This window comes from Papilio machaon, chromosome 19 (genome assembly GCF_912999745.1).
Source record: "Papilio machaon chromosome 19, ilPapMach1.1, whole genome shotgun sequence".
In the NCBI taxonomy this organism is placed as follows: Eukaryota; Metazoa; Arthropoda; class Insecta; order Lepidoptera; family Papilionidae; genus Papilio; species Papilio machaon.
In genome coordinates this window covers 4,119,003-4,141,940 of record NC_060004.1, presented here as the reverse complement: position 1 = coordinate 4,141,940, position 22,938 = coordinate 4,119,003, and the positions used below count along the sequence as shown (strand labels likewise).

The 22,938-nt window shown below is 36.0% G+C and overlaps 1 protein-coding gene across 3 annotated transcripts; it reads left to right on the top strand.

The window, feature by feature from the left end:
* Positions 1–5,664: 5,664 nt before the first annotated feature.
* On the top strand, positions 5,665–21,577 carry LOC106715308. Of its 3 annotated transcripts, none has more exons than XM_045682435.1 (16): positions 5,665–5,685; positions 6,194–6,305; positions 6,579–6,732; positions 9,516–9,703; positions 9,836–9,898; positions 10,161–10,246; positions 10,326–10,426; positions 10,833–10,974; positions 17,824–17,929; positions 18,118–18,199; positions 18,300–18,393; positions 18,501–18,896; positions 19,036–19,562; positions 19,693–19,774; positions 19,861–19,954; positions 20,048–21,577. In XM_045682435.1, exons 2-16 carry the CDS (start codon positions 6,207–6,209, stop codon positions 21,371–21,373), a joined length of 3,540 nt encoding a protein of 1,179 aa, XP_045538391.1. In that variant the 5' UTR covers positions 5,665–5,685; positions 6,194–6,206; the 3' UTR covers positions 21,374–21,577. The 3 variants fall into 3 exon arrangements, with proteins under 3 accessions (XP_045538391.1, XP_045538390.1, XP_014364071.2); XM_045682434.1 differs by having other exon boundaries at positions 9,836–9,907; XM_014508585.2 differs by lacking the exons at positions 5,665–5,685; positions 6,194–6,305; positions 6,579–6,732 and adding an exon at positions 9,093–9,229 and having other exon boundaries at positions 9,836–9,907.
* Positions 21,578–22,938: the final 1,361 nt, after the last annotated feature.

Below are 22,938 nucleotides of genomic sequence, written 5' to 3'. Positions count from 1 at the left end.
TCTCTCCTTCAAATGTTATGCAGTTATCTTGTCTGATACAACAATACTGAACATAAATATATCATTCAAAGTTTTCTAGCACGTATATATTCTTTGGGACGGAATTTTTAAGAAAAACAATTTTTTATTATGAACTTTTTATCATTCATTTAATTACTTAAATAATATTTGATGTACACTATTACACAACCTTTAAAACGCATATGACAATATCATTACTAGTTGTTAATCCCATTTTACTTAGTCGTTTTTTTTCCTTTTCATATTTTATAATGGAGTTTCCTGATAAATCGACCAACAAAAATCTGCAAGCATTGCTTCGGACCATTTCCCGTTGTGTCCTCTCTATGTGCAAAATATCGTGATGAAACCTCTCACAGTCTTCATCAGATACTGTTCTGAGATTTGGTGCGAAAAATTTTAAGTGAGAGTGCAAAAAATGAATTTTAAGAAACATGTTACTTTTTTGAGCCTTGTAGGAAATGAGAAGTTCTTGTTTGATTTCCTGATAGTTCTGATTTTTTTCCAAGAAAATTTTGGCACAAATTTACTACAAAAGCAGTCTGCGCCCTTTTTTCGAATTGATTTAAGTTTATTTTAAAACTTGAGTCCTTCATAAGCTCGAGTATTTGAGGACCTACAAAAATTCCTTCTTCTAATTTCGCCTCATCCGGGGAAACTTTGTTTTCTAGTACTGAAAGTACAGGGGTTTCACAAAGTTTTTCATAAGACCCAGCTTTATATGAAGTGGTGGAATTTTTTTTCACTAGGAACGAAAGGATATTCCTTTACATTTTTAGATACAGGAGACAAACTCAGAGAGATTTTGATTTTGAAAAAAAAAACGTTCTTTGTGGTCAGCTTTTTACTATGTTGTGTTTGTCTTTTGCGCGACTGTCCCACTCACATAAAAAACCACAAAATTTGGTATTTACCATTTGGTGATTTTAACTGGACTGCAATGAGGACATCCTCCTTGCAAGCCAGTTAAAATTGCTACAACTTTTAGATCAACACAAATGTTCTATGCGTATTGTGAATTTTTGATTTCTTGCAGTAATAACATCATATTCCCATATAATTTTCTTTCATATTCGCTTAAAAAAGCGTCAGATAATATTTTTTTCTCTCTTTCTATCACTGCACACCGTTTATTTGTGTGCAAATACAATCTCAACCAATTAAAGTTGCTTTAACGCGAGAATAACATAGTATAGTAATATTAGTATAGCAAAAAATCCCATAATTTCTAAAAATCTAAAATCAACATTAAAAAAAAATTAGACGTGATAGCATAAAACGAAAAGCAGATATAGATTGAGGATGGTAAACTCTTTAAACGGATCATACTTTTATTCAAAGGAGGATTTCGTTGCAGACCAGTGTTTAGTGCTGTCTGACATTCGTTGCAGTGTTTAAATAAAAGTTACAAGTATTTCGCAAAATATTTAAATAACCGTATCAAGTTTCCAAGTTTGTAAAAAATTACTACACTATCAATAAATTGGTCGACGATTAAAAATTGCAGATGTCTATGGGCGGCGGTCGCTTTGCTACTTCGACAAATTCAGGTGACCGCTTGCTCGTTTGCCAGTTTATCTTACTAATATTACTCGTATATATGCGAATGTTTGGATGAATGGATGGATGTTTGTTAGAAGGTATCTGCAGAACGGCTCAACGGATCTCGAAGAAATTTGGCATAGATGTAGAACATACTCTGGAGGAACACATAGGCTACTGATTAAGTGTTTTTTTTAATTCCACGTTGTCAGAGTCGCAAGCGACAGCTAGTGATATAGTAAAAATAGATATTATTTCGTGGAAGTACATATTTGCAAACATTGCTTAAACTAGGTGGTAATTTGAACACTCACATAAACCATTCTTGGAAGTACAAACGAACCGACAACCAAGCTCCGTAAAATAAATGAATACAATAATTATGTTGAAAGGGTTTACTTTTATTACATATGACGATTGAGTTTTTCTCCCGCGGTCTTACTTTACCATTTATAGTTTCCCACGTCGAAGAAAAAAAATGTGGCAATTTAGAAACCACTCAGCTTTAATAAAATACTTGAAAAGAGGATGAATTCTGACATCTTTTAGACTTATTTGAATAGAAAGAGACGGAAAGAGTAAACTGTTGGTAGCCACTAAATTAATACATGTTATCTTAAAAAATGATGCTTTGTACGAGTCATTCGTCAGAGGAAACCAACAGCAAGGTTTAGCAATTTATACACCATGTAAAAAATATTGTTGCTTGAAATCGAAGTCTAATATTAGACGCTTATGTCTTCTAAATTATTTTCTTTCATTGTACTACTAACTTTACGCATCAATTGAACAATCACAAACCATGCGCATCGGTCTCACGAATCTGACCAAAATCTATCGAATGAAAATCCATCCGTGGATTTTTTTAATCATGATTTTCTTTACAATGTGGTCCCGACCTCTTCCATCCCGAATCAAAGCATCAGAGACGCACGAATAACTAAAATGTATTATTATTAAACAGTCATAAGGCTCAAAATGAACCAAATTACATACTAACTTTCTTACCTGCTTTACTTTGCCAAACTTTTGGGTAAGATTTTTTCTATGCATTTTTGGGTGTGCAATGGGCATCTTAGGATATTTTTCGATTTCTAAAAGAGCATTTATTTCTATTCGGCTGGTTAAAATTTAGGAGTGATGATTTTCTTTTGTGTGATTAAACATGATGCTTTATAAATTAAGCAAGCTTTTATTATTTTATTTTAATACTTTTGGCGTTTTATAATTTTGAGGTTAGTTTTTTTACGAGGCGTTACAATACACCGTTAAGTTATTCATTTAAAATAAGATGAAAAATAGGCATTAGCCTTTTTTACAATTAGTGTATAAAAATGATATTGCAGTTGAACACGCATTGAATTTGTGGTATGAATGAAGTTCATGTACAGTCAGTGGTTCTGTTACTTCCCCAGTACTCGTTCTACCACAATATCTACAAAACTGGTCTGCGGTTAAACCAGTTAACTTATAATACACAGTTACATAACATAATGCAACAAATCATCATAACAGACGGGAATTTTGACAGGAATCTGTGATAAATAAATATGTGTAAAAATTATGAAAAGTACTCAGATTTCGATTACAAGGCTGTTTAAATTTTAGCACTTCAAATTAGTCAGAAAAAACATTAATTTAAGATTTAGACCCTTCGAACACAAGGCAACGTAAATCTTCGAAACCTGGCGAGTGTAGTCGCTAAGCATACAGCGACTTACGTACTATAATATTGTACACAACGCGAGTCGCCGACATTTATAACTGTTATTGCCAAAGTCATTCGATCGCAACCTATTTGTCAAGATCGTCGTAAGAAAAGTTGCTGCGATTTTCAAAATGGTGGAACGAATCTATTTTTTTTTATATCATAAGGTTGCAAACGAGCAAGAGGTCCCCTAAATCCGCTTAAATAGCGACGCCGCCCATAGAGTTGTCTCCCTTTAATCGACAGAGGAGGACGCACAGACAGAAGATATATCGTCTTCCTATGCGTCCTCAAATCCACTTCCCCTTCCCATCCTTTCCTTACAAGAAAAGGGTTTGAAGGGAACGTGGACTAAAATTTGTCCTCCTTTTTTGCATTTTCATCACACACTCAAAATAATTTTGCATTCCGTGCACACTCCATTGTATGCAATTACGTTTGTTTGTTCGTACGTTTTATTTTACACATAATTTTAGACAATATTTGAATATCAATATGTCCCCGCGGTTACAATAGAAGACATGTTTTGAGTATGTTTACATTTCTTGTTAAGATTACCAAACAATGTCAATGTTTTCGAGATACGTGCTAGTTAAATGAAATACAGTTACAATGTCGAACTTTTGTTAAGCTTTGAAATCAATTATTATGCGCCAATAAATACAAATGAAAAACTAATGTCAATGTCTCAAATATATTAAATTTTTCATTTCGTGCCAAAGGTTAAATGAAAACAGCTTGTTTTGAATGTGTGTCACATATGTTAATTCAAATAAACTAACAAATCGTTAATATGTTCCGATATTTTATCTACTTCTATATAAAAAAAAAAAGTCGTGTTAGTTACACTATTTATAACTCAAGAACGGCTGAATCGATTTGACTGAAAATTGGTGGGCAGGTAGCTTAGAACCAGGAAACCGACATAGGATAATTTTTACCCCGTTTTCTATTTTTTTTATTCTGCGCGGACGGAGTCGCGGGTAAAAGCTAGTTATTTTATAAATTAAAAATGTTTGGAATTTTTTATCTCTAAAACACCAATTTTCCGCTTAAAATTTATTAATATTTTTAATTTGATCGACAAACTTATCTTACTTCTTACTAATATATTAAATGCGAAAGTTTAGATGGATGGATTGATGGATGGATGTCTGCTATATGATGTCACCGTTACTACATAACGGTTCTTGTCGAAATTTGGCACAGATGTAGAACATAGTCTGGAAGAACACTAGGCAGAAGTATTCGACCGTACCATACCGTAACTCCGTTATATTTGATAAGTCACTTGCTCGCATATCTGTGAACGTTGATTGAGATAAAAAAATGACAGTATATACATACATGATTAAAATTAGTCAAACGTAAAAAGTGCCTTTTTATGTAAATTTTAAATTAAAATTCGAATATTATCTGCAGTTTATTTAAAACACAGAATTTTGCGTTTACACACCTGTCATCAGTTAATTGTCGTTTACCATAGTCCTTATCATCAGTAATATGAATTTGAAGTGGTTTTCCACTTTTTTCGCACCTCAATAAAGTCATGTTTTTATCGGTGTTTTTTTATTTATTAAATGGGTTGTCTTTAAACCATTTAATACAGAGAAAATTCGCATTTAAAAACTTAAAACCTTAACCATTAACTTGCTTTATATTACGTTCTAAAAGGGACACTGGTTATATATGTCTGTTGGTAAAGGAGGATCAAGGAAAGCATAATTAACTGTTTTATATGTGTATAAGCTATAATTATTCCACGAGATTTACGATTCAAAGAAGACATTTCATACTTATCTAGTAGGATTATGTTTAAGCTTTATTGCAAAAACTACACCGAGAATCCTTTAAGATTCTTCAATCTTTGCCACGGATAGGGAAGCATGAAATTATGCGAATATAATCTGTACCTGTAGATAAGGCGGGAGAAGATTAGTTCGTTCATCACTCACACATGCGCATAACCTTACTCGTTTACACGGTAAAATGATTGAATGATTGGCCGCCGGTCGATGACCTTCTGCGCGCGGGAGTGGTTTGTCAACAAGTTGCGTTGTTTTGTCTTAAATGTGAGCAGTCACTCCTTTGCGGTTGCGTACACTTAGTTACTTAATAGCTTTTTTTGTAAAGTTCAATTGATTACAAGAACTACCCACATTCATGTTGTAAAGTTCTTCCTTTGCCCATTATAAATAACTCTACTACATCGAAGTTAATTTTAAGATATTCCTCTAATTTCGTTATAGCTGTCAATAATTTCATCAATAATCTCGTTGTCGAGGCCAAAATGTATTCAACCGTGAAATGCAGATGTCCTGCGTACCAGCTGGCAGGATGTAAGCTAACAGCTGTGGACGCCATATTGTTTTTGCTGGGAACAATGTGCCCATTGCCCATGCGAGCTATGCGAGGTATGCGATTGCTTTTTGTCTTATAATTCTAGAACAAGGAATTCAATCGTTTTATCGATTAGATCAATAGTTAATGTTGAAGGAAGTTCTATTTTGCTATCGTTCGTGGAGCAAATGTTTCTTTTTTCAAACACTTCATTATGTTTTATAGACGGTAAAATAGAAAATAGTAAGATGTTCGTATTATGTGAATCATTAAAATCTAGAAACAACAACTCAACCCGTGCTGTACAAAACTTTCGATGGTCTTTTCATACGCAAATTGCTCCGAATATCAAAAAGGTGTATCAAAAATACCCTGGGTGTAATGTATACAACGCCAATACACAATGTAAATGTCAACGAATCCGCACTAGACCAGTGTTGTTGACTGAGGCCTAGCCACCTCAATAACTAGGCTCAAGGTCCTCAGTGGGGATCTGTGTAAGCCGATGACGATATCACAAGCATATGTTTTTCAGTAGTCTTCTGATGATTTCGTCCTTCTGATGGACTTTAATGTTTTCAGTGAGCAGCGCGAGATGTCGCTAGCGGACGTAAGGTCGGCGCGCAGTTCGCCAGCGCCGGACGCCTGCCCCGAGTGCGACACTAGCGCCTCTGTTACCTCAGACTTGCATAAGGTTCGTTACCAACTCTATGTCACAATATGAAAGTTTAATTAAACATTCAAGACAAATTCTAGCCTTTACATGTATAGACTACGTGTTAGACAACAACATGTAGTATGCGACACGGCAAACTACGAAACTACTTATCCTTTTTTGATTATTATTTAACGCAGTAACATCATCAGATCCAGGTCCCATTTTATTGTTGATGTAGTTATTGAAATGTAGTACCTACTTGTTCATGTTTTTCTGTATCTGTATTGTCAACTGTCAAATATTTTACAGTACCAAGTGGCGTGCACATGCAAGCCATCGAATGCGCAGTACGCATGTGCAGACGACCCCGGTCCCCCACCGCCCGCCAAGACGGACACCCCTCCCGCTCTGCCCCCGCGACCGCCCACAAGTGTGCTCGCAGCGACCAACAGACGGACCAATGGTTTGTAGACATTATTTCTAAGAAAATAAGAACTATTAATGAATAACAAGTACAGATAGAGCTAGATTATTCGCGTCCTGATAGAGTCCAACAGAAGAAACGAAGATTTGTGGACTTTAAGCTTGAGAAAATAGGAGTTATAATTAAATATCAGGCTTAGACAAAGGGTCTTACAGATTGTTCAATTGAGCATTTATCTCACGGTCTGGTAAGTGATGTTGATGACTTCTTTAGTCTAGGAACGTAATCGGTCCAGGATTTCTTACACTTTCACTATAGTTCTTTTCTATATTCAGTTCTTCGTTATGAAAAAAATAAGACATAATTAATTATTATAATAGGAAAACGTTATGTGGAAAAAATAAGCACATTCCAGAATTTAAAATTTCCTCTTTCCTACTAGTAAAGGAATTAGTGGGAAAAGTGCGACTTGGAGAATATTTGGACTGTTAATAAATCTTTTTGTTTTTTCTTGCTTGTAATAAATTAAATTAAGGCAAAATTAGCAATGTCATTAAAAATTCCAAAGAATTTTCTAAAACACATTTCGTATTCAAGTCATTTGTAAATCAAACTAATTGCCTTTTTATTAGATCTTAAAACACGGGTTGACTTTATTTGTTTTTTAGATTGTATATTCTCCATCTATACGATTAATGAAATTGGATTAAATCATAAGCTTATAACGAAAAAAATATTTTTGAAATTTTTGTCTGTGTCATTCTTTCCGCAAGGCAGCGTTTGTTCCGGGTAATCTCTGAAATGGCTGGACTGATTTTGACGGAACTTTTACTAGAAGATAGCTTACGTGTGTGGGAGTACCTTAGTCGTATCGGTTATTATGACTGGGTTTCGACGCAGAGTCTCTTGTATCGATATATATTGTCATTCCTCTTTGAAAACAAAAGAGAGACAACACAGTGTCAATACGAAACCCACCGTAAGAATTATAAATATGGATAAATTTTTCCCTACATAAGTGTTATGGAAGGAATGCAACACTGTCTTCTCTTGGAATCTCTTAGTTGACGTTTGATAAGTTTAAGAATTCGATTTGTTATCTTTCTCTCCTTATAAAAACTTGTTTGCATTCACGAGGAATCCGATCCGAGTAACTCGTAGAAGTTCTGATTTTTTAAATTAATTGTATAACTTCAAGAATCAATTAGTTTTCTGTTTAATAAGTCTAGTTAATTTATTTGGTTATATTCGAGCCTTGTATGTACAGGATAAAATGATTTATGTCACTGACGAATTAGTGAAAACCGGATAACAATATTTTAACTTTGGACATATCTAATTTGTAAGAATAAAATATGAATAATGGACAGCATTACATTTATCTCGTATGAACTATTTGCAAAGATCTTTTTTTCTATTTAGTTATAGTTTTTCATAGAAAATTTTCTATATATACCTATACAGTACATATTATTAATGTTTTCCGCTCGGTCAACATAAACTTGCACAATAAACCCATGATGTCAAAACCTCGATCTCTAAAAACCAAAAGCCATTGATTCTCCATGAGAAACGCAGGTGTGTTTTAAAAAAACTTTACGAAATCTAACAAAAGTTTCGTATAAGAATGACTACCTGTTTCACAAACCATTGTTATACCAAATTCTTTAACATGTCAAGAAAGATTTTGTTATAGAAGTTTTGAACAATTCTATTCAATGAAAAATATACCCACATAAATACATTTGTTACATAGATGCGTGGTAAATCCATAAGTCACATTTTGATACGTTTAATTTAAGACCTTTTTACCTGCGAACTCATAAAGTACGCATTGCTTCTGCGCGGCTTAGCCATTGTCAGACATAACCTAGTCGCCACTCGTAAACGTATTAATAAACTATGTAACCTATATTTGTATGTTAAAAATTAAATGTCTGTCTTTGCATTTTTGTTTTTAATACGCTGTAATTTGTGTACCAGTGTCAGTGACAAGTGAATACAGTTCGTGAAAAATTTAATGTACTGTACATAAATAAAGGAGGGAAAATGAAATAATTCGATAATTTCGTGTAATTTAAATGTGTGACACATTTAGTTGGATTTATTATTTGTGTTTATTGTGGATATTTAAGTGAAAAAGATGTTTGTAATTCATAAATACAGGATTGTTTGTTTCGAATGAAAAGGTCATTGTTCTCCCTGTTTGTGAGTGGTGTAAAAATCGATTCAAAGAATGGCGCGCAATTCGAATGTAAAATTCTGTTTTAACGTTAGTTTGTTTTTAAGTATTGTGTAAAGTTTCTTCTAAATTAATCAATATGATAAAGAAAAGGACTTGATAATACTTGTTTATTATTATAATTTTAATTGTAATATTTCGTGGGAACTATAGAAACAGAATAACATTAATAAATAAAGGATATGCAAACGTGTAGAATTATGCAAGTTTTACAATATCAAGTGTCGACGACACCACAGGCGACAATAGCAGCAGACGTAGCACAGCATTATGTTCCACCACCACCTTACTTTGGTAATTGACTTTAACATCTTAAAGCGAAATGCAGGGGGAGTCGTATACAGATCGGGTTAAAGTAAACTAAATGTTTTCATAATCGTTGAATTCCACTGCTATGGCACTTGTTAAAGACATGTTGTATCCCTGCCAAAACTGTGACTACGGTATGCTTACAGTATACTTGTCACGACAGTCGAATTCTACTGTTATATCGTCAAAACAGAACATGTTTCTGTTTGTGCCAACCCCATGACCAGGGTGTGTCACGTACCTTCCACTAACGTCAGTGTTTCATTTGCAGCGTCAGTGGGCTGCAATGGTACCGACAACTCCTGCCGACGTCGTAAGTACGCGTGGTGGTGTGTCGGTTGCGGTGCACTGGCGGCAGCGTTGGGCGGACTGTTAGCCGCGCAGCACATCCTGCTGCGAGCGTATACCGCCTCGCCGCAGCATTTGGAGACCGTGCCGGCAGCAGTACCTGCCGCTATGGTACGTACCATTTGATTTGATGTCTCTAATTCGGTAATTTATAGATCTTCAACGATTCATTTTTCGACATGTCCTTCTGTCCCAATTAAGTGAGAATTATAATGCCTTACTAAATAATTTAATTGTTTTCAGTTGGTGCTAACTGGTGTGTGCATAATGAGCCTGGCGCGGCGCAGAAATCGGTACAGCTATATGGTAAGGAAAGTATGTGACGCTTTTGCTTCTTTTAAATAATTCATAATTGTCTTAATTTTAAAAATGAATACTTGTAAAAAGAATGTTTATGAGCTCAGCTTGCATTTATGTAGTGTAAAGTTCAGTTGTTAACAGGAGTAATTTATTCAAGTACCTAACATTTGTTTCTTGGCTCAAAGTATTGTAATACTGTACAAAATATGTGTCATCATGGATTTAAAGTAGTGAGTAAAATAATTTTAACCGTGTTTTATTTTTCCAGATAAAAGTGGTCGGCGCTTGTTGTTTAGTTTGTGCATTGACTTGCGTGCTGGTCACCATTACAACCACCGTAATTCATATGAATAAGTGAGTATATGAGCACATGTACGAAAAACTGCTGTTCCAAATTGTAAGACAGTGTTTGATTCTTTTAACTTGTCCTCAGATTGCAGACATTAAAGTTCTGCGAGTACACGAAGTTAACAAGGACGTGTACGTGTTACTCCGTGGCCACGGACTCACCGCACAGCGGTACGGAAGAAGATGGTACGTACTATTCATATTAATATTGTATTCCTTTCCAATGTAGATAAGCAAGGACTGTATAAGCCAGAAACTTCTATAAGTGCTCATTGTCCGGTCCCGACTACCACCATAAGTGAGAAACAAGGGTTACAGAGAAAACTCTACGAGCGAGAAAAATATATCGGTCCCTTGGACTCTCGCTTATCCAGGTTCGACTGTGTAACCAGTAAGAGCGTTATAATGGACGCGTTATCATAAAATTCCACTGCTGCGACACTTGTATTAATACATAATGTACTCGTAAACTCTGGTCAAAGAGAATAAAAGGGATCGTAATTTGTAGTAATATCTGTGTCAATGCCACGATTTCCACGATTAGAGAATACTACAAGTATTGTGGATATGTATTAAAAGTGTATGTGTTTAGTGCGGTGCGTATTCGAGGGCGTATCGGAGTGCGGGGTGGTGCACGGCGCGCTGTACTGGTGCCTGCGCGGTGTGTTCGCGCTCTCCGTCAGCGCCGTGCTTGTCTGCATCTTCAGCTGTATGCTCGCTTACCAGCTGCTCAGGTATCTACACTATGTCATTCATATTATGTGAAGATGTGATTCACAGGTCGGAGCTCATAAAATTACTTATTAGATCTTGATACCTTCATTTATTTTGGATCAATCTTGACTACTGAAGTTTATATCTTCGTCTGGTCTAAGTGGACGAAGTCTATGTGAAATACAAACTTAGGGTTTGGATATAAAATAAAAGATTTTGAGAATCTGTAGTTAGTATATATTTTTTACATACAAACATTGTAGAAAGCTTTAAGTTTTTTAAGCATTTAATTAATTCAAGATTCCAAACTCATTTTAGTTAATTTCCTGTGATGTGAAGACAGGGCAATTTGCAGTATACGAAGTCTGTTTTGTAGCAATTTCACGCTAAGTTTTAAATCTGCTATCTCGGCTTTCACATGAACATAATCCATTATATCGGGAACCTCGTATGCATTTCGCAACTTTTTGATATCATCCAATTTTACTGCTAAACCTTTAGCTTGAGTTTCTATTATTTCTGTTTCTTTGTTAAGACTTACTGTTTGTTTTTGTTTTCTCTTCACGTTGCTTATGACTTCATTTAAATAAATGTTCTGCTCCATTAAGGCTTTCTTGTGGATGCTCAATGTTAAGTTGGCATCTCCTGTCATTTTTTTCAACTCTGCCAATTGCTGCAACTTTTTGTCTATTATTGACAAACACTCGTTATTTTCAATTTTAATTTTCTCAAAATCAACCGGCCTTAAATGTTCGCTTAGTTCTGCTTTTATTTTTATCTGCCCCTTTAATTTGCTGTATTGAGTGTTCAAAGTGCTCGTACGAAGTCTAAATTTACCGATCTTTCTATCGGTAATTTTTAGCCATTCATTCATATAGCGAACCCATATTTCTGCTGGAATCCGCTGTGCTATTTTATCCCATCCTTCAACGACAACTTCTTTATAAAACTCTTCACGGAAATTTTGTATGTGTTCCACCCTAAGTTCGAGTTCTTCTAATTGAGCTTTCAATAGAGCGTGTTGTTTGGCAGCTTTTTTACGCATTAGTTCTAAATTTGCCATCAAAATCTCCATTTCGGCGGAAACGATTTCAGATCGTTCGAGGACATTTATTTTTGGACCGGTTCCGAACATGATGGTACCACCAACTCTCGCCGAGGATTCTGCTCGTTTGGTAGAGATTTTAGAAGGACTTGCAAACATTCTAGATGGACTAGTCAACGATTCAAAAAACAATTTAGATGTTTGTGATCTAACAAAGCTACCAACGTTCAGGGAAGAATTACTGTTTAACCTCGTGGCGTAATCCAGCGCCTGCTGAATTCCATGCAACAAAGTCGGGTCCAACCTCGTCATAGTCCTCTCAAAAACTTCGTTTTCCAAAGTTAAAACTTTTATTTGATGTTTTAATTCGTTCACTTGCTTTACCAATTCCTCGTCTGTTATCTCTTCTATTTCATTTGTAATTTGACTTATTGATCGCGACGGAAAATTTCTGTTGACGTGTGACTGTGATGTAGACATAATTTCTTAAAAATAAATACTAAAAATATCTAAGTAAAATATAGAAAACTGCAGTAACGAAGTTTATTGACATTACTAATGTGACATAATATGTTAGTTTTCAGGTTTGTTTATTCTTATGGCTTTCAGTTAAAGTTTATGTTCGAACGCCGCTTTTTTTATCGTTGTCTTGGTTATTACTTTCAAGCCTTTTCGACTTAGTTACTATAGTAACAAGAATCTAGCTATCGATTTAAGATTCAAGAAGTTTTTAAGCTACTGCGGAATCGATGTCAGTGTCAGATGTTTAAGACTTTGATATTCCCTTCTTCATACTAATTATCACTCAGATGAATATATTATAGTTCACTAGTTAGAGTAGCTGAATGGAAATTTGATTAAAATGGAATTTATGCAGTATTTATTTCGTAAGCTATAAATGCAAGTATTCTATCGTATGAATGTTGGTATTCTAAAGACCTATTTAGACCAAGCCTGATCGTATCGTCATCGAAAAAATTTGAAAGTGCAGCGCTCCAGCGTTTTTTAAAGAGCGTCGGTTAGATGTGCAAGTGGTAAATGGAGAATTTAAGGAAATACTTTAAAACTAACAAAACAAAACTTTATTTAACTTCATAACATATCTTTTGTAAAAATCAATCAATCAATCAAACATTAATAAAATACGTAGTCATAGCAACCGTAATAATTCTTATTTCTTCTTTATTTGTCTCACGTCGCAGCCAATAACATTAACATCTTCTCTCGACGTGGAGACCAATAAAGTCGCACAATTTTTTCAATCTGGCTCTAGCCAACGGTTTAGTAAACATGTCTGCCAACTGGAGGTCAGTGGTTACTCTCTCAACTTTAAGCTGACCACCTGTTACTAACTCTCGAACAAAGAAATGTCTAATCCTTATATGCTTAGTTCGTCTATGGAACTCCGGATTGTTCGCCAAACGAATAGCCGCTTCGTTATCCAGTAATAGAGTTGGTACTCTCTTTATTCGAACAATATCTTTCATGAGACGTGTGAGCCAGATGCACTCTCTAGCTCCCTCGCTAGCTGCTACAACTTCCGCTTCCGTGGTGGAAATAGCCACACTTTGTTGTCTTTGGCTCATCCAAGAAACAGCTCCGCCAGCATACATACACAAAACTCCAGAAGTAGATCTTCCAGTGCCAACATCTCCACCGTGATCAGCATCACTGAAACATTCCAGTAAACCCTTCTTATAGTTCCTTTTATATAGAATGCCAAAATCGGGACAGTACTTTAAGTATCTCAGAATCCGTTTCAATCTGATACAATCTTTGACACTTGGGTTTTCTAAACTCCTTGATACAACACTAACACTGTATGCAATATCTGGCCTTGTTCCGACCATCAAATACGCTAGTGCTCCGACTACCTGTCTATAAATATTAATAATGTTATCCACATGTGTCTCATTATTATTTATAGACTCATTGTCTTTTATGATTGGTGTCGTAACAGGTCTGCAATTCTGCATTCCAAATCTCTCAATCATTCTATTGGTATATGAAGTCTGGGAGATTTTTATTCCATCTTCTCTGGTTTCTATTTCAATACCTAGAAAGTAAGTTGCTGGTTTTACGGTTATCTTGAAATGGCGTTTCATTTCATCGAGAAACTCATCTAATAAGGTTTGATTTGACCCGGCAATCAGGCCATCATCAACGTACAAAACCACAATCAGAATACCACCTTGATTTTTCCTTATAAATAAGCAAGGATCAGCATCGCTTACTTCGAAACCAGTTTTCTTAAAGAAATCCAGTATACGACGGTTCCAACACCTTGGAGCTTGCTTCAAGCCGTATAAACTCTTCTTTAATAGACATACTCTACCAGAACCATCATCGTACCCTTCAGGTTGTTTCATGAATATCTCTTCATCTAATGATCCATAGAGAAAAGCGGTCGAAACATCAAAATGCATCATGCACATGTTCTCGCTTGCAGCTACACTAATGACAGCTCTAACCGTTGTCATTTTAGCTACTGGACTAAATGTTTGATCGAAATCTATACCTTTTCTCTGTCTGAATCCTTTTATTACCAGTCGTGCTTTATATTTATCAACTGATCCATCAGCATTTAGCTTGATTCTAAATACCCATTTACACGGTAGTGCCTTCCTGTTCTTCGGTAGTTGATCCAGAACCCACGTTTCATTTTCTTTTAGTGAGTTCATTTCACATTTTATGGCTTCTTTCCAAAATTCTCTCTCAGGACTTAACATGGCCTCTTTAAACGTGCTGGGTTCTTTATATGAACTCCATTCTGTATTCAGTGCATAATCTTTGAATTTTTCTGGAGGACGTAGCAATGAACGATCTCTTAAAACTCTCACAGCATGCTCCTGAATTTCAGCCTCGGAAATCGTAGATTCCTCATGATCTACACCTTCATTTGCTTCTTCCATATCTTCCCCCAATTCAATAGATTCTTCTCGAATACCTATTCTATCCTCATCAAACTCAGTGTCGCAATCTAAATCATTCATAACAGGATCATCAGTAATATCAGTGCTAACACCTTCATTATGAATAACGTGATCTTCAGAGGCAGTTGAGTTTTTCAATGGGATTACACCTATACCTTTTTTAGGTACTGGAAGAATAAGATCTATTCCATTATCCTTACTATTATCATTTGATAATTCTTTGTCAATATTAGACTCCAAAGGCTTCTCATCAAAAATAACATCTCTTGATCTGACCAGTGAGTTTGAACTTTTATTCCATAGTCTATATCCATCATCATGATCATATCCTATGAGAATGCACTTCTCAGCTTTCTTGTGCAGTTTTCTTCTTCTCTGCTTTGGTACATGAGCAAAACATGACGAACCTATTACACGTAAATGTTTGATCTGAGGTTTCTTGCCAAACCATAATTCGTAAGGTGATTTATGGTCTACTGTTGTCGGTCCTGTTCTGTTCAAGATATAAACAGTAGTCTTCACAAGCTCAGCCCACAACCTTTCAGGTAACTCCTCATGTGCATGCATCATTGCTCTAGCTGACTCTACTATTGTGCGATTCTCCCTCTCGCTAACGCCATTTTGTTCCGGCGTATAAGGCATTATTAGCCTATGATGAATACCAAATTCCGACATAACTTTCTGTACCTGTGCATTTACGAATTCACCTCCATTGTCACTAAGAACCTCCTTAACAACGTGCCCCGCCGTTTTTACTTCAGCCAGCATTTGTTTCAGCTTCTCAGGAACCTCCGACTTATTCCTCATAAGATATAGAATACGGAAACGTGTGTATTCGTCCTTGAATAGTACAAAGTAACGGAACTTTGAATTAGAGCTTGGAAACGGTCCGCAGACATCCGTGTGTATACGCTCTCCAGGCTTCGTAGCTTTCTCTCTAACACCGAACTTTCGTCTATGTGTTTTTCCAAAAATACAGCCTTCGCATAACTCACCATTATCTGTTGTCTTGATATTCAACTCGTGCTCTATCAGACTTTTCACGTGCCTTTTATTCTGATGACCCATCCGCTCGTGATAGAGTTGCAACATGTCAACATTCTGCACTAAGTTCACTGAAACAGTAGGTGGTACAGCTTTACAATTTAATTCATACAAGCCTCCATACCTCTGCCTGTATCCTGTTACAGCAACTTTTCCATTTAGTTTCACAGAACATGACGTGACCCGCGACTCGAATAAGCTTGTAGGATTTTTATCTTGTGTCGCTAGCACCGAAAAAAGATTTTTACTTATTTGTGGAACATACCAGACATCTCTCAAGAAGAAACTAGCAGTCTTATCTTTCAGCTTGGCTTCAATTTTTATCGATCCTTTACCTATGGCATTAATCATATTTCCATCAGCCGTAGTTACCGTGTGACTTCCATTGAAATGTTCAAAATCTTGAAACAGATCTTCTCTCATCGTAATATGGTGCGTAGCCCCGTTATCTACATACCACTTGTCACGATCTACATTTCCTCCAATGGTGTTCACAACATGTAACATCATACTGCTTTCTTCTCTGAATTTCTGATCAACAAGTCTCTTTGGACAATCCTTCTTAAGGTGACCCTGTTCCTTACAAACAAAACATCTCACCTTCTTATCCGGATTATGTTTACTTGTAGACGCTTGTTTCTTTCTTACAATCTTGTTTACGGTCTTAGCTGCCAGAGTTTCACAATTTGACTGTCTATCAACACAATTTAGAGCTTTCTCATGTGTGCACAGCTGACTAGTTAGGTTTTCTACAGTCTTATCCTTCTTAGACATTAGCATCCAACTCGATTTAAATGAAAAATATGATTCCGGCAGTGTATCTAGTATTTTGCAGATTAATAGAAACTGTGGTAAATCCTGATAACCTTCTTCAGATTTCATTAACTCCTGCCTCAAACTGTGCCACAAATTCTTCAATTTTGATACATGAGTCGCTATATCATCTATTGGATCCATACTGAACCGGAAGAATTTCAAACATACATCGTACAGGCGGTCCTCATTTACGCCTTCATACAGCCTATGTAGTTCTTCCCACACCTCTTTTGACGTCGTGAATCTCATTACTTTTTCAAGAGTTTGATCCGATATGTTATTAGTTATTAAAAGTAAAGCAGTGCTATCATTTCTTACGTATTCCTTCATCGAAGTATTATAAGCAGCCAAAGCTCCTGCAGGTGGTCCATCTCCAACTTCACAAGACGGCTTTTCCGGCTTTGCTATCTTGCCTTCGACAACATCCAGCAGTTCACATCCTCGGAGAATTGTTAACATCCGGAAATTCCAATGTACCCAGTTGTTCTCCTCAAGTTTGGTTATTTGAACTTTGGATAACTCCATTATTCCAGCAAATGATCTGGGCCCATAACCTTTTAAAGAGCGTCGGTTAGATGTGCAAGTGGTAAATGGAGAATTTAAGGAAATACTTTAAAACTAACAAAACAAAACTTTATTTAACTTCATAACATATCTTTTGTAAAAATCAATCAATCAATCAAACATTAATAAAATACGTAGTCATAGCAACCGTAATAATTCTTATTTCTTCTTTATTTGTCTCACGTCGCAGCCAATAACATTAACAGCGTTAAGTACAAAAAAAATCTCATACTAATTATGACATAATTGAAGATGACGATACGAAAGCGCTTGTCGTAAATATTCGTGCTAGGCCCAATGATAATAAAAGTCGAATTGAATTTTAATGCCTAGTTAACGCCAAATAATTCTGTTCTCTAGAATCATTTTCTGTCACACATAACAGTCGTAATTTTCTCTGTCTGCCATTCGATTATAAGTCATGATTCATAATAGAGTATTTTAATGACATATTAATTTATTTTAAGTCATGAACGTAAGAAGATGTACTGGGAGCAATTGGAGCTGAGATGCAGGTCGCTGTACCGCCCGCCTACAGGCCAGGCCGCACCCGCTGCGGGCAGACCTGTACAGGTGATCATTTAAATGAAAATAGTTAACATAAACAACTAAAGATGTACAAAATTTCAACTCAGTCTGATGTCTTGAAGTGATTGAAATTCTAATGTTAGCATTTTAATTAATAAAAGATTCTGATACAGCCGTAGCCAAAATTATGTTTTTTTTGTCATATTTATAATATACCATTTTCATTTTTGCAGAATAATTGCAGCTGTTGCGCGCAGTGCCACACCACACAACCCGCGTGGGATTTCAGTTTACAACATAGATTTTGGGCGCCAGGTCAGTACCTTGTAACTCACTATAAGAAATACAAGTCACGAGGCGAGGAAGCTGAAATGTATATAATTATATATGCTCTTAATTGTTCTTTAATTTGCAGGTCGTATTGGTAATTTGTACTCCCCGAATCCCGGCGCAGCGCGAAAAACTTCCCCGTGGAGCTGGTTTCCCTGGCCAAGGAGTAACAGTCAAAAGTACGTAATATCGATTAAACGTTAAAAAGATAGCCATATGGATTATTAAATGATTTTTTTTTATACCTTTACTGTTACTTATCGTTCTTATTTGTCGTTTCTTGTAGCTCCCGTTGTCGCATGGGTGGGGTACCACAGTCCGGGGACAGCGCTTATGGATTCTGTGAAAACGACCAAACTCCACATAATCCGACGCAACCTTACGACGAACGTTCCTATCCACCGAATTTCAATCAACCATTTCAACGAGGACAAAACTCGGGAAGTTTCTCCCAAAATCCAACCAATTTCGCTCAAACGTCGGGTAATTTCTCTCAAAATCCTGGCAATTTTGCTCAAAATCCTGGTAATTTTACTCAGGGTCAGGGAAATTTTGGACAAGCGAGTGGGTTCACGCAGGGCTTTCAAGAAGGATTTGGCGAAGCGAGTGGAAGTTACGATGCCCAGACAGGAGTGTGGGGGCCGCCGCCACCTTACAGTCCGCAAGGAAGGAGTGGTAGTAGGTTAGTAGTTTTAGTTTCGGTGCTAAATGTAGTTTTTATAATAGAAAATATCTTGGTATAAAAGACCACATATATGGTACGTGAATCTTATTTTATAGTTAATCAATATCTTTTAGTAATTATATTGCATTTATTACAGGCATCATCTTCATCATCAAGATCCTGCAGCTGCTACCCTGCTTCATCACCATCACATAGACGTTCATAGGAATTCTATGCCTGTCCATGAACATAGCAATATGCCGATTCAACCGCATACATGTACAAGAAGTTCCTATCTTATGCACACGAACGTACAAATGAATCCAGACGTGACTCGTATGAACCCCGAAATCAGTAGATTGAACCCAGAAATAAGCCGTATGAATCCTGAAATAAGCCGTTTGAACCCCGAAATAAGCCGTTTGAATTCGGAATTAAGTTGTATGAATCCAGAAATGAGTCACATAAATCAAATGTATCCGACTGACCCAAATGAAATAGCTCGGCTGCAAGCAGAAATGGCCCATTTGGGTCCAGAACGGTTTAATACACTACGTGGTCATTTGGTACCTTATAGAGGATGTCCTAGGTCATTGGGTATGAGCGCAGGGAATTTACACAGAGATTGTCGAGTGGACGATACTGTCGCTATAGAGTGCTTACATCAGAAGAGTGCTAGTAAAGGTGAGTTACTCATAATATTGCGTTATTATTATTTATATTTCATTTAGCTAGCTGACTAAGCCAAAGAATTTCGCCTTAAAATAGAGTTATCATTCTGTGGTAAACTTATATTATTTATTATTATTTCCAGTGTCAGATCAAAGCATTGACTCTTGTCAGAAGCAGGGCAAGGAAAACTTAGGATTCCAAAACGACAAACATTCTCCAATGCGGTTAGTATTGATTGAATTAAAGCAATTACTTTATGCGTTTATGAAGTTTTAAGACATTCTTTATAAAATACGAAATACAATTGCAGGGCATCAATGCAAGACTGTCGCACGGCCAATCAAAATGCGGAGTCTGAAGTATATTTTGCAGATGTATCCAGTTGCTGTAATGTCTCCGTTAAGGTATATTCTTATAACTAACCTAACTCACGTTAGTTTTAAATTCCCCTATTTTACATGTCCTGGAGATTAATGAAAACATCTATTCACTTTCAGGCCGATTGTTGCATAAATCCAACTGTATCAGCTCTCGTCGGCACCATTGAGAATCATCCCGAATCCACGTCAGAATCCGATACCGGATCGTTTACTCTAACTAGGCAGCAACGCCCTCAGCCGCAAGTTGGCTCAAAACGTCGACCGAGACAAAGTGACAAACACATGAAAAATCAAGAAAAAATACGCCAAGACTTAAATAGTTCGGTTAGGTTAACAGAGCAACAAATAGAGCAACTGAATAATTCAATGAGAATGAGTGAGCGCATTTGTGACAGAATAAATGATCCCAGAGTTAGTGACAGAATGAACGATTCTAGAATAAGCGACAGAGTGAACGATTCCAGAATAAGTGACAGAATGAACGATTCTAGAATAAGCGACAGAGTGAACGATTCTAGAATAAGCGACAGAGTGAACGATTCTAGAATAAGCGACAGAGTGAACGATTCCAGAATAAGTGACAGAATGAACGACTCTAGAATAAGTGACAGAATGAACGACGCTAGAATAAGCGACAGAATGAACGATTCTAGAATTAGTGATAGGTTGCACGATTCTAGAATAAGTGACAGGATGAATGATTCTAGAATAAGCGACAGAATGAATGACTCAAGAATCAGTGAGAAATTCAGTGACCCCCGTATCAGTGACAGGATGAATGAAGTTCGTATGAGTGAACGCTTGAATGATTCTAGAGATCGACTAAATGATTCTAGAATTGAACGCCTTAATGATTCGAGGATTGATAGAATGAACGAATCACGTGATCGTCTGAACGATTCAAGAGCTGATCGAGTCGATTCTCGAGACCGTTTAAACGATTCTAGAGTAGATCGAATTGATTCCAGAGACCGGTTAAACGATTCGAAGATCGACAGGATGAACGAGAGTCGTATTGAAGACCGCAGAATGTCAGATTTGAACGCTAGTATACGTATAGAGGGTAGTCCTAAGGCGCGGGCTCACATTAGTCCATTGCGTATGCCTAGAACTAGTCCTAAGAACTTGCCAAAGGATCATCCGAGGCAATCAAGTTCAGATTCAAGTAAGCCAGAATTTTTCGTGCCCCCACCACCTCTTCATTCTCCTTTATCTCCTAATACCGAGGAGTCTCTTCTCTCCGACGAAGATGACAGAAGAAAGGATATAGTGTACTCCAATGAACCGGAAACTTCAAAGTGCTTAGGACCAGATTCTCAGTACGAGCCTGTTAGAGACGTGAAAGAGGAAATCCTGAAAACAAATCACCACCATTGCTATAGTGACACTAATACAATGGATTCTGGTTGGCAGAGTGGTTCTGAAAAACAAGTCACAGATTAATTTAGTTCAATGCTTATGTTAATATTTTAAATTTGTTTTCTATTTTATGACCTTTTTAGTGTAGTTTGAAGATCGGTCGACTTTTATTGCAAAGTTCAGCTATGGCAGTGAAACTATACCTGTACGGGGTAATATTTAAGAATAAGAAATGTGTTCTCCTAAAATATAACTAAATTCAACACTATTTCAAAGTGTGATACGACGTAAGGAAAATTGAAAATTTTATTTGAGAGAATTTTCATGAATTTATAAGTATAGAACTCTAGGTGTGTGTTCCAGTAACATTTTTATTATAATAAGAAAGTTTTTAGAGTAGATTAAGACACCTATGACTCATTATTGAGTAAATAAAAAAATTAACATTGTCCTTCAAATAAAAAAACGGATTTCCGGGATTATTCTTGGCCATTTGTCTATACTTTCTGGAGTTTTTTTTTCGGTATACGAAAACATATTTTTATCCTGTGGCAACATATGGTATATGATTGTAATGCGATGTATGTTATAACTTTGTTATGTTAAATTTTACTATTAATTTAGTTATACTAAACCAGGGATGGCGAACCATTGGTACGCGATACAATATTTTGGGCACGTCACTGATGACAAAGTTAGATATGCCTTACGAAAAAAAGTGTGAAGTAGGTATTTAATGTACAGAGAGTGATCTATATGCTACCGAGTGTTTCCAATAATTACTGAGTCAAAATTGTTTCATGGCACGCCTATTAGGCTATGACATAAGCTATTACGTTATTTAACTATTCTTTAAAAAATTGGCACGTTGATACGTTAAGGTTTGCCATCCCTGTTCTAAACTATGTTTCTGTATAACCTTTATACAATTAATTAGTGTATTATTTTGTAAAGAAGAAACTAAAATGTTTTTTGTATTATAATTATTGTTTTCGGTAAACTATGCCATCCGAAGTATTTTGTAAGTAGTTCCGTCTTTGTAATAAGTTTACATTTAACTTTTTAAGGATAATCAAAATATTTATTAATCGTATTCAAAAACGCACAACTGTAGCAAGTCGTTACCTTTTCCTTTTGTTAAAAATCTAGTTGTAATTATTAAAAAAAAATGTTTTTTTTTGATGACATAAAAATCTTGCCATTTACTTATTAGTGTGTAGTTTTTGTGCCAATTAGTGATTACTAGACTATTTTGTTTTCACAGGGCTTATCACGAATATTCATGAGAATGTCTTCGTAACGAATTCGACAAACTGTGTTACAATTTGGATAGCTACTGGGCGTAAAGTACACTAAGAAACCTCATACAATTTTTTTCACGCAAATATTCATGATGAGTCTATAATTCTATACTATTATTGTATTACTCAAAAAATACATTTATACACTGTTTAGTTAAACACGTGTTTAACCCTTTGACCGCCGGTGATTGATATTATTGACTTCAATGTGGTTGTAAAAGAGTATGTTTACTCTTAAATATTTATCATCAAATCTGCTTTCGGTATAAGTACCTTGTTACTAATTTGTCGAAATCGCATTTCGGAAGTCTACGCAAAATAATTTTTCAATAATCATTATTATTGAAA

Excerpts from the sequence above, each read along its gene's own strand:
- LOC106715308 (XM_045682434.1), top strand. The coding sequence starts at position 6,207 with ATGTCGCTAGCGGACGTAAGGTCGGCGCGCAGTTCGCCAGCGCCGGAC. Across the intron at positions 9,908-10,160 it reads ACAGCTATATGGTAAGGAAA|ATAAAAGTGGTCGGCGCTTG; the intron begins GTATGTGACGCT and ends TTATTTTTCCAG. Across the intron at positions 18,394-18,500 it reads CCAAGGAGTAACAGTCAAAA|CTCCCGTTGTCGCATGGGTG; the intron begins GTACGTAATATC and ends CGTTTCTTGTAG.